The sequence below is a fragment of the Petromyzon marinus genome, chromosome 1 (genome assembly GCF_048934315.1).
Source record: "Petromyzon marinus isolate PM22_M1 ecotype Great Lakes invasive population chromosome 1, UKy_Petmar_22M1.pri1.0, whole genome shotgun sequence".
NCBI classification, from domain to species: Eukaryota; Metazoa; Chordata; class Hyperoartia; order Petromyzontiformes; family Petromyzontidae; genus Petromyzon; species Petromyzon marinus.
Window position 1 is genome coordinate 5,346,598 of NC_133667.1, and position 11,194 is coordinate 5,357,791.

Sequence of the window (11,194 nt, forward strand, 5' to 3'; positions counted from 1 at the left end):
CGATCACAGAGGCTTTCTTGCAGGGATATGTTTTCGATAAGGGCGCCCCAGAACACTTGTTCACTGATTAGGGCAGAAATTTTTCGTCACGATTGCTTAAGGAGGTGTGTGATTCATTAAGGACCAAAAAGATTCGAACGTCCCCGTACCACCCGCAAACCGACGAGATGGTCGAGCGCCTGCATAGGACGCTGACGTCTATGCTTTGCCACCAGGTTAATGCTTCACTGGATGATTGGGACCTGCATGTTGCGGCGACGCTGGCCGCTTATAGACTGGCCCCGCATGCCTCGACGGGGTACTCGCCGTTTTATTTGATGTATGGGCGCGAACCAGAAGCGCCGGCCTTGGTCAAATTGGGTGTACAAAAACAGGAGAAGTCATCGACGGTGCCTGCTCCTATGAAGGTGGCATTGGATCGTCTGAAAGAGGCTCGGGAGGCCTCGTTGGGTAAATGGTGCGACGACAAGCCGCCAACGAACGGTTGCATGGTACGCAGCGGCCTCGAGAGCCGTGGTGTGTTGGGGACAAAGCGTGGTTGCATTGCCCCATGGTACCGGTGGGAATGTCTCCAAAGTTCCATCGGCCCTGGCAGGGGCCCGTTGAAGTCGTTGAGGTTCTCTGGGACCAAAGAGTACGGATTCTATTCGGTTGTCGAATATGGTATATTCACCTGTCGCGCCTTAAGTAGTTTGTATTGCCGTATGACGCGTCATCTCCCATCCCAGAGCGGCCTGTATTGGATGTGTCCGACAAGCCTGTGAGGAGGTCACATGTGTACGCGCCTCAGAAATCTGCCTCCCGTGTGCCTGCAGGACCATCCCTATTGACTCGACGAGGGGGTTCTGGCAGGTTGGCTGGCCGGACGCCGGTTGACCGGCCGCAACCTCGAGATACTGTCCGGCCCGCGCAGGGACGAGGGACGGTCCCACCGGCAGATGGTCGCTGGGACAGGGACGGGTCTGCGTCAAGGACCAGACGCAGCCCTCACTTAATGGAGGAGCGTGGCCCGCCCTTGCCCCATGGTGTCCCATATAGGGGAAATGGGCCGGCAGCTGGAACTTGCTCCCGAGGACGGATCTTCCATTGACTCTGCGTGTTACGGTTCCTGTACAAAGTTGTTATGTTGTGTTCGTTGTTATGTCCTAGGTACTCCACTACCCAGAGGTCGAAGTGTTGTCGTAGCTGGGACGCCTAGATTTTTTCATCACGGCAGGGGGGGGGGGGGGAGTGATGTAGTGGAGTATGAAGGTGCGTGGTGGAGGCGGCGTGATTGCATGATCACACATTCAGTATGGGTTATCTTGGGTCAGCCTGTAGCGAAGGCAAAAACAGTATGGGTCATGTAAGGACAGCCAGGTGCAAAGGCTGGGATGATGAGGTAACGGTTGGGCCAATTAAGCCAGGGGACCAGCAACAGTGGTGATTTGCTGAGGCTGTTGTCAAGGGCGAGGAGGCGTCGAGATGTCTGGAGAAAGACGGATGTTTGAGGACGCGTAGCGTGGAGAGGCATGCGGGACAATTAATTAGGGGTAATGAGAATGGAGATAAAATGGGGAGACACACAGAGAGTCGGGGAGTGGAAGTTGGGAGCTGGACGAAGCAAGACGTGGAGTTGGGAGAGCTTGGAGTCAACAGGGGGAATAGAAGTGTGGAGAGTTGAGAGACAGAGTTTGAGAGACAGAGTTTGGAAGACAGAGTTTGAGAGACAGAGTTTGAGAGACAGAGTTTGGAAGACAGAGTTGAGAGACAGAGTTGAGAGACAGAGTTTGAGAGACAGAGTTGAGAGACAGAGTTGGAGAGACAGAATTGGAAGGAGAGAGCGTAGCGATAGCGAAGCTGAACAAAGACGAAGTAGTTAGCAGTGGAGTGAGCGTAGCAATAGCGAAGCTGAGCAAAGACGAAGTAGTTAGCAGTGGAGTGAGCGTAGCGATAGCGGAGCTGAAAAAGAGAATAGCCAGCAGTGGAGTGAGCATAGCGATAGCGGAGCTGAAGAGAATAGCCAGCAGTGGAGTGAGCGTAGTGATAGCGGAGCTCAAGGCGCTGTGTGCGAAGTCGCTGAGTGCAAAGACGCTGCGTGCGGAGTTGCTGAGCGCGGAGTTGCTGAGTGCGGAGTCGCTGAGTGCGAAGCAAGCGAAGTGATCGTGGGGGATTGGAGAGACAAAGGTGGCGAGCGAGTCGAGTGAAGCACGGCGAGCGAGTCGTGGCGACCTGGATATTGTGGAATGTGGAGGACATGATGAGAATTGTAAATAAAGCGGCGTTCGGAGAAAGACTGAAGTTGTCCGAGTGAAATCGAACACTACACATATACTGTAATCCAACAATGTGATGAATCTGCTTTACTATGACATGTGTATTTTCCTGTTCTGTGAAATGTTCACGTGGCAATGTTGTCATAGTGGAAACTTGCGGACATAGATGCACAGTTAGTGTGTGTTGTCCATCTCAACACTACTGAGGCCTATAATTCAGAATGATCTCTACTCCCCTAAATGAATGCACATCCAGAGACACAGTCGATAGAACATTTATCATATCTGCCTACATTTGTTCATCGTGTTCTCCCAATAGATAATTCATCAGCTGAGGATGCAGCACTTACAGGGGCTCCGATTGGAACACATGGAAGCAATGAAGAAAAAAATGGAAGCGGAATAAAAACGAGGTAGAGAGTGCATCCCCACACCCGGGCTCTGATGATGATAATGAACTAATCGTGCGTCTATGTCAATCCTACCTTCCTTTGCCACTGTTGAGTGCAGCTGCCTGGTGAGTAGTGTATTAGCGTCAAGTCCGTATCACATGAATCGCTCTCAGCATCACATAGCTAAAATGAAGAATCGTTACATAAATCAATCTGAATGGTCAATGTGTATAACACATTGTGTCGTATGAATATTGTAATTTTATACAGTTCAGAATATTTTCGGAATGTCTTAAAATTCACAAATTACTCACAAAACAAATACTTTAGTGATACTGTATTGGCAATGGTGCATGAGCACACAATACAAATTCAACGTATTCATCAATAGCACTACCCTACAAGGCAAAATATATATTATAGGCAACATTTCAAGCAATGGCCATTTTTCATAGGACATATAACAATTACTATTATATGGTCATTGACAGTCAAATCTCTCTGCCAATGTTATTGATTTTCAATCAGAAACGATGGGTAACGCTTGCGACTGTTCCACTCAGTGTTATCCCAGCTGTTGTCAGTCACAAGTGAGACCCAAGCCGCTTTTGTGCAATTGTAAATGAAGTCCCAGCTGCATTACATTGTTATTGAAGCATGATATGATCTACCCTGCTGGTGATTTGAAAACTTGTCACGGTTTGAGGTAAAGCTTAGATTTAAGATTCAATGTTTTTCGTCTCATACTTTGTCTCATTTGTGTTTGTTTCTTGTTCTCTCATGTGTACAGTTTTGTTAGAACCTTGAGCCTAAGAGAAACATTAAACATGGTTTGCATCGGTGTTATGTCATGGAATCGCACAGGCATGACTCGATGTGTGCATCGGGTCATGCATGTGCAGTCTCTCCTCTGCAGTCAACGCTCACTGCAGAGGAGTGGCTGCCACTCCTCTGTCGGGAGCTGGACTGGTACCGCCTGGATCTCTGTGGTATTCAGGAGGTCCGGTGGACCGGCCTTGGATCCTGCCACCATGAGGGGTGGACAGTCATCTTCTCGGGGCAGGAGACTGCCAAACAACAGGGAGTGGCTCTTCTTATCAACAAAAGAGTGAAGGGGGCGTGGTAGCATGGCGGTGAGATGTGGAAAGCTGTAAGCCCCAGGCTACTTCGGGCTCGCCTTCCCATCAACCAGAGGCGAGGAGTAGTGGTCGTGGTTACTTATGCCCCCACCGAAGACGAACATCCGTGGAGGGATGCAGGCAAGGCCGATGAGTCATATGCCTTCTTTGACCTCCTGTCTAGCTAAAGTGGCCCCTCGGGATAGAGTCATCTTGTTGGGTGACTTCAATGCCCAAATTGGTCATGATGCTGGCCCCCGGTCTGGAATTATTGAAAGGCATGGGCCAGATCAGCTCAATAACAACGGCAGGAGGCTGCTAGATTATTGTGCAGCCCATGGGCTTGTAATTATCAACACACTGTTCCGGCATCGGCACATCCACACAACATCATGGATGCATACCGGGTCCAAGCAATAAGATCTGCTGGACTATATAGTGACGGAACAGCGGATGCGGGCCCATGTTCTTGGCACCAGGACCTACCGTGGAGCTGATCTGCCCACTGACCATCGACTTGTCATCTGTAAGATGCGCCTGCCATTCTTCCACTCCAGTGGTTGGTGTACACCCAGGATCCCATTCAAATCTAAGGTGACCTGGTCTCAGCTAGCCGATGAAAGTTGCAAGCGAGAATTTCATGATTGCTTGCGGCTGGGGTTGGCATCGTCATCCACTCCTCCTGATGTCGAGGGGAAATGTGTGAGGTTTAGGACTGTGGCTCATGCAGCTGCAATGGCTGCTTTGGGTACACGGTCCAGACCTCCCCAGAAACCCTGGCTGACAGAAGAGGTGTTCAAGTTGGCTGAGAAAAGGCGACAGGCCCACTCTCATGGCTACAGCATCCCACGTTGGAGAATGAGGAGGCTTACCGTAGCCTTCGCTCGGAGGATCGGAGAGCCGTGAGGCACTGCAAGGATGGGTGGTGGTCGCAGGTTGCTGAGGAGATGGAGTCTGCCTCAATGGCCCGCGATCACAAATCACTCTTTAATTTCATCAAAAAAGTAGCCTGCAGCGCCACACCTATTACCATCATTAGGGGAAAGAACGGTGATGCAATCTCAGACCCCCAGGAACAGGTTTGCAGATTTGCTGAGCATTTATGTGAGGTCCTGGGGGGGGGGGGGACATCCCTCAGCCTGGATAACGTGGGACAAAGTGGGGATGACCCTGCCGAGGCTGCGGTGCCTCAAATATTAGAAGTCACCCCTGGTGACTGGCTGGCTGAGGTGAGGAAGTACTGAAGGCGATCCAGAGTCTGAGACCAGGAGGGGCACCGGGCAGAGATGATCTCCCAAGCGAAATGATGAGGGAAGGTGGCGTTTGTGCACAGTCTGCCCTACATGACATCATAACAACAGTCTGGAGCACTGGATGGGTTCCGCAGAACTGGAAGGATGGCCTGGTGGTCCCCCTCTTTAAGAAGAGGGACCGCATAGACTGTAACAACTACAGGGGCATCTCACTCCTCAGTGTGCTGGGAAAGGTCCTGGCAAGGATTATTCAACATTGCCTTGCTAGGCACGCTGAGGAGAGGCTTGCGGAGCCCCAATGCGGTTTCAGGAAAGGGCGGTCCTGCACAGATGCCATATTTTCTGTCCGTCTGCTACAACAGAGGTGTTGGGAATTCCAACAAGACCTACATCTCTGCTTTATTGACCTGGTCAAGGCGTATGACACCATCAGTAGGCCTGTGCTCTGGGTTGTTCTTCGTGCTTTTGGAGTCCCTGACCCTCAGCTCACAATCATTAAGGACCTTCATGATGGTGAGCGGGCCCGGGTAAGACGATGTGGTCGGGAGTCGGAGCCATTCGCTGTACACCTTGGGGTGCGACAGGGATGTCCTCTAGCTCCCACATTATTTAACATCTATTTCGACCACGTAGTTCATGACGACTTCAATAGCTGTACCAGAGGAATTTCCATCTAGTACAGATTCAATAGGAGGCTGATTGATGCCCGGGTGCAGTCCAGGGATGGCTCCCTATTACTCAACCATGTTATGCATGCCGATGATCTGGTAATCGCTGCTCACTCAGAGGAGGAGTTGGAGGTGCTGCTGCTGAACCTGGAGCTTGCGACTAAAAGGTGTGGCCTTACCATCAGCCCCACCAAAACTAAGCACCTGTCTGGGTATTTTGTACCATCGGACACTCCACCCCCACAGCTCCCAATTGGTGATGGGGCAATTGTGGAAAGAATGGAGAGTTTCCCATATCTGGGCAGTGTGCTCATGACCAGCTCCGGTTTAACAGCAGAAGTCTCTCTCCGAATCAGTCGAGTGGCATTGTGTTTTCATCGGTTGTGTAACGCTGTGTGTCGCTCCGCACGAAGCTTCAGGTCTTTCGGCCACAGTAATTCCCTCCCTTCTCTACGCTTGCTAAACGTGGACCCCCCTAATGGAACATCTTCGCTGGTTAGAAACATTTAGGCTGGCCTGCCTACGATCCATCCTGGGTTTAACCAGGCTGGATTGTGTGAGGAGCTCACAAATCCTTGAAAGATCTGGACAAAGTCCCATCGGTGAGCTCCTCTGGCAGGCAAGGCTGTGTTGGCTGGGCCATGTTGCCCGCATGCCCAGTCACCGCATGCATAAACAGCTTTTGTTCGGCTGGATTGAGGGGGCTAAACGGGCGCGGCATGGGCTAGAGAAGAGATGTGGTACGGGAGAATGTGGAGCTGAGTGGACTTGCCAATGACTGGTACCAGCGGTATCAAGATCGCCCTCTGTGGAGGAGGCTCGTGAAGGACGCTACTGGGTAGTTGGAGGCAGTCGCCCTCCAACAACAATGGAGGGCGTAGGAGCGACGCTGACAACAACGAGCGGAGCGCCGGGTGGCTAAAGCACAGCAAGTTGGCACAGTAGGGGGCACAGGTGGTGCATCAGCCAGTCATCTCAGGCAGTCGACCCGTGGCAACTGGGTCTGCCCCATGACCTCCTGCCAGCGGGCGTTCAACACTTCATGTGGCCTCAAGGTGCACATAGCCTGGCACAAGCGTCGTGGTGACGTCACCGCCACTTGTGGCGAATGGCGGTTATCGTGAGCGTAATAATGTATATTTAAACCGATTAATAATGCATTGTCACATGTCTATGTTGTCACATGTCTGTGTTGTGTATACGTTCAATGTGGTTAACAAGCAGTTTGGGTTAGTAATTCATGCATTATCGAATCACGTGTGCACTGTATGTGTTGTAGGTATCGCTTCGTTGTGGGCAGCAGAGGGCAGTGCAGAAAATCCCATTGTTACTTTGATGCTTCTGCATGTATGCTCCCCACCTTAACCAGCCCGCACTGTCTAGCATGGTGAAGTATGGTCAATTAAACCCCATGACATACATGCCATGGGGTGGCCCTTTTCCAGCAGCAGTATTAACAAAGAGCTGTACATATATAGGAAACCCTTGAATATCGCAGGCTTATCGTTCACGGTTTCGATCTATCTCGGGTAACCTCTTTGTGTACCAATTTAGCTACCGCGGGGGTTAGTTTTGGCCTTTTGCTGTCAGTGGCACCTTTGCCGTGCAAGCACCTTGCTGACAAAAACAAAGACCCCGTATCGCCTTAACTGACTTGGGGAATTTTGCTGTTAGCGAGCACCTATGACGGCCAGCACCACGCGTTTGTCTCCCCAGTGGAGATATTTACACATCGCACCAGGTACTTATTTGAGGCTGAGTCGACATGAGGGAGGCCCAGGACCGAATTAGATAATCGTCACTGCTTTTGGGCGTGAGCGGGAATCGAACTTAGGTCGTCGAGTATTATAGAGCAGCGCGCTAACCATTGCACTATCGCTCCCCACTAGTGGACAAACACACCCGCTTTGGATAATCATCAACGGTAAACAAAGTATGTATTCAGTATTTATAGTCCTTTTTATTATCTAGGATGTTTTATATGGCTTATTACATATTTAAATTTAGTTTTAAGTTAATTTGGCACAGAGACAGTACTTATTTCAATTGTGATGTTTATTTTTGGTTGCCGTATACCTAACCCTGTTATTTAGGGAAAGCTTAACGATTGAATAACGCGGTTTTGGCTTTCGTGGCACTATCCAAGAACGTAGCCCCCCGAGATGTTCGAGGATCTCTTGTACAACAAACATACAACTCCTCCCAGTGGCTTGCGTTCGTCTCCATATTAAGTTTAACAAATACGAGTCACCTGTCTCATTAAGTGCATGTGCTGCTGCATAAAGTGAAGCAGTGGCTCAGAGGCTGATCGATATTTTTGTGCTGCCTATAGCTTCTAAGCAACTGCACAGGAGGTGCCAAAAGCGTGACCTTGCTCCAAATAATAGCAGCATTGTTTGAAATATTTGCGCCGTTACAAATGCAAGTGCCCTTCACGTCCACCAACTGCGTTGCTGATTGCTTTTTCTTCTATTTTTCAGCTCAAGAGAAGAAGAGCTGCACCATTCAATAGTTTTGGACAAGTGCCCATTGAACATTCTGCTTTGTTAGGATGCGCTACAATTATACATCTTTACTATATTTACTCTCTCCAACAGTTATGTGAAGTGGTTTTACAATCCCACCACTATTGAATGCTTTTATATGCACAAACTCGTCTACAAAATGCAGCACTTAGTGGAAAATCTTAAATTAGAAACAGACTAACATGACCACAACTAGTACTTGTAACACAATGAAAATAAATAACATAATAGGAGTCACGTTGCCACAGGAACATGCGAGTGCACAATTGCCATAATTTAGTCAAGCAAATTCCAACAGTCATTCACCTGTATAAAGGTGCACTGATTATGCTCTTTGCTTGGTGTAAGCCAATTCGTTTTCTAGAATTTCACTTCAGATTTATGATCCCTTTAGTTGTGATTAAACATTTATACAGAACTCCTCTTAATTGTTACCCTATTATCCACTACTCTTAATATCCATGGCACTTGTAGCATCTGCAAAAAATATTCTTACCCAAGCCCTTTTCTTCCTATTATCCGCAAAAGCTGCTTCCTATTATCCATCATAATTGCTTCCGATTGCACCCCATATTATTCGTAGATAAATGGAGTCATGGCAAATTCCCACTTTTACCCGCAGCTTATCCGCAATGTTTTAAATTATGTATGGAGCTACAAAGAAAACACAATTTTTGCGCCAAAGTAAGTCCAGGTTTTTCTTTTTCTAAGAATAATTGTGCTCAATCATAGTATTAAATTTTGTAACGTCAAAGGTCATGACGTATTGTCAACTTCTGCTGTGCTTAAAAGACTGACCCCTCCCCAAACCCCCACAACTACTGAATCACGATGCTAAATAACTATTGTAACTCGTGCTAAACATCTGATTAAATATAATTATATTTCAACTAGCGGGAAGTACCCGGCGTTACCCGGGTGAAGAATATATTTCAAAACTTATCTTTAAAGCATTACATATACATAGTAAGCTATTGTGAAAGCCCGGTGGGCTGTTTATCCATTTCTCCACCAACAAAATTATAAGAGCCTTGCATTGCAGAAGTTCAAAAAGTTATTTATAGAAAGTGGGGGGTAAAAAATTGATAAAAATGTTTCCGAAAATTGTCGACCCCCCCCCCCTCAAAAAATATTTGTACCCCCGCCTAGGCATACATACCTACACACCCTACATACAACAGAGTAAGTAGTATCTATTGACTCTGTAGTTGTATCTACTGACTGTACAGTAGTATCTACTGAGCCAGTAGTAGCTACTGACTGTTTAGTAGTATTTCGATTTAAAGCTTTCGTGACTGCAGGGATTCATCTTCTTGGTTCCTTCGGTAAAGTCACGTAGAATGGGGATAAAATAATAAAAATTAAAATACCCACGACGTTTCGGAGGCAACGCAAGCTTCCGTCTTCAGGTGGGACAGTCACAGCAAGATCGCTGATCAAGTGAGGAGGCTCTGAGGGCCTCGAGCTTAAATAGAGGTTAAGGGGGGGAGGGGTCAAGTGGGGGACATTGATGGGGTGTGGGGCTAAGTTAATCATTATTTTGTTCTGTTGATGGTGCGGTACGTCCGGTGGGGGACATTGATGGGGTGTGGGGCTAAGTTAATCATTATTTTGTTCTGTTGATGGTGCGGTACGTCCGGTGGTTCACTGCACGGGGGCAGTGGGAATTTTTTTGAGTTATACAATGCGTTACTGTGCACTACCCTATACTTTCGACTATAAAAAATATTAGACTTGTAATATTACATTGTCTTATTCTGTCAACCCTAATGTATGACACACTGCTGTAGATTCACTATATTCAACCTTTGAATTATACAATGTGTTACTGTGCATTACCCTATACTTTAGACTATAAAATACCAGACTTGTAATATTACACTGTGTTTTATTCTGTCAACCCTAATGTATGACACACTACTGTATATTTATTATTAAATTACGATAACATATATATTGCCTTATGAATTATGTTAAACATTACGATGCTGTACTCTTTATTATTATACTACATGTTATAAACCATACCATTGACTGTGGTGTGAAAGGTATCAAGAGGCAGTGCTAACGAATGGACTGCGGTATGAAGGTCACCGTAAAATACAATCAATTAAGAACTGAAATGGTTTATAACATATTTTCAATGGTTACTGATCAGTTAGACAAGATACTCTACAAATCACACTTATCATTGACGGCAACAATGTCCACATCGGATTGGGAACATGTAGACAATATGACTGCCTCTTCAGCTGCTACTATGTCGACCAAATGTAAGGACAACCTGATTTCCAAATTTAACCTCCTCTTCAACAAAAGACCGGACCCACACACCAAAAAGTTAGACGTTAACAAAGTCGTAATCAATCGCAGTAACAGCTCTATGTCTGATGGTCTGAAATCCATTCTAGCTAAAGGACTAAACTTTGCAGTCACACCTAGACACACACCAGTTAATTATATCATTGCCCATGTCGACGTTGCACTCAAGGGCCTGAGTCACATAGCTGCAGACGTAGCAAGATCTGAAATCGCTGCAACCCTCAAAAACGCTAAGATGCCACCTAGCAACATCAGCAAGGATGAACGCTTTGAATTATCTCAATTAAAAAAGAGAGATGACATTGTCATCCTCTCAGCTGACAAGGGCAATGCCACTGTCATCATGGACAAAATAGAATACAACAACAAAATTCAGGAACTACTCAACGATCGCAGCTATACACAAATAAGAAGATACCTCACCAACAGCCTGCTTACTAAAACCAACAAAATCATTTCTTATTCAACAGCATTAATTGATCAAACCAAACAGTTCTCGTTGAAACCTTCTGCGGCCAGACCACCAAGATTATATGGCCTTCCAAAGACACATAAAGAAGATACACCCCTTCGTCCCATCGTCTCCACTATCAACTCCCCCACCTACAAACTGGCTCATTTTCTGTCTGATATCCTACGACCTTTTACTGGAAAAACCACC

The 11,194-nt window shown here is 47.2% G+C and overlaps 1 protein-coding gene across 2 annotated transcripts in view; it reads left to right on the top strand.

Annotated features, from left to right (window-relative positions):
• Positions 1-8,970, top strand: part of LOC116940914 (uncharacterized) — a 260,064-nt gene extending 251,094 nt beyond the window's left edge. Inside the window, exons 36-37 of one of the 2 annotated variants that reach the window (XM_076056365.1) lie at positions 2,575-2,668; positions 8,167-8,970. In XM_076056365.1, coding sequence (XP_075912480.1) covers positions 2,575-2,661 — 87 coding nt within the window. In that variant the 3' untranslated portion in view covers positions 2,662-2,668; positions 8,167-8,970. The other variant, XM_076056432.1, reaches the window with a different exon arrangement.
• Positions 8,971-11,194: the final 2,224 nt, after the last annotated feature.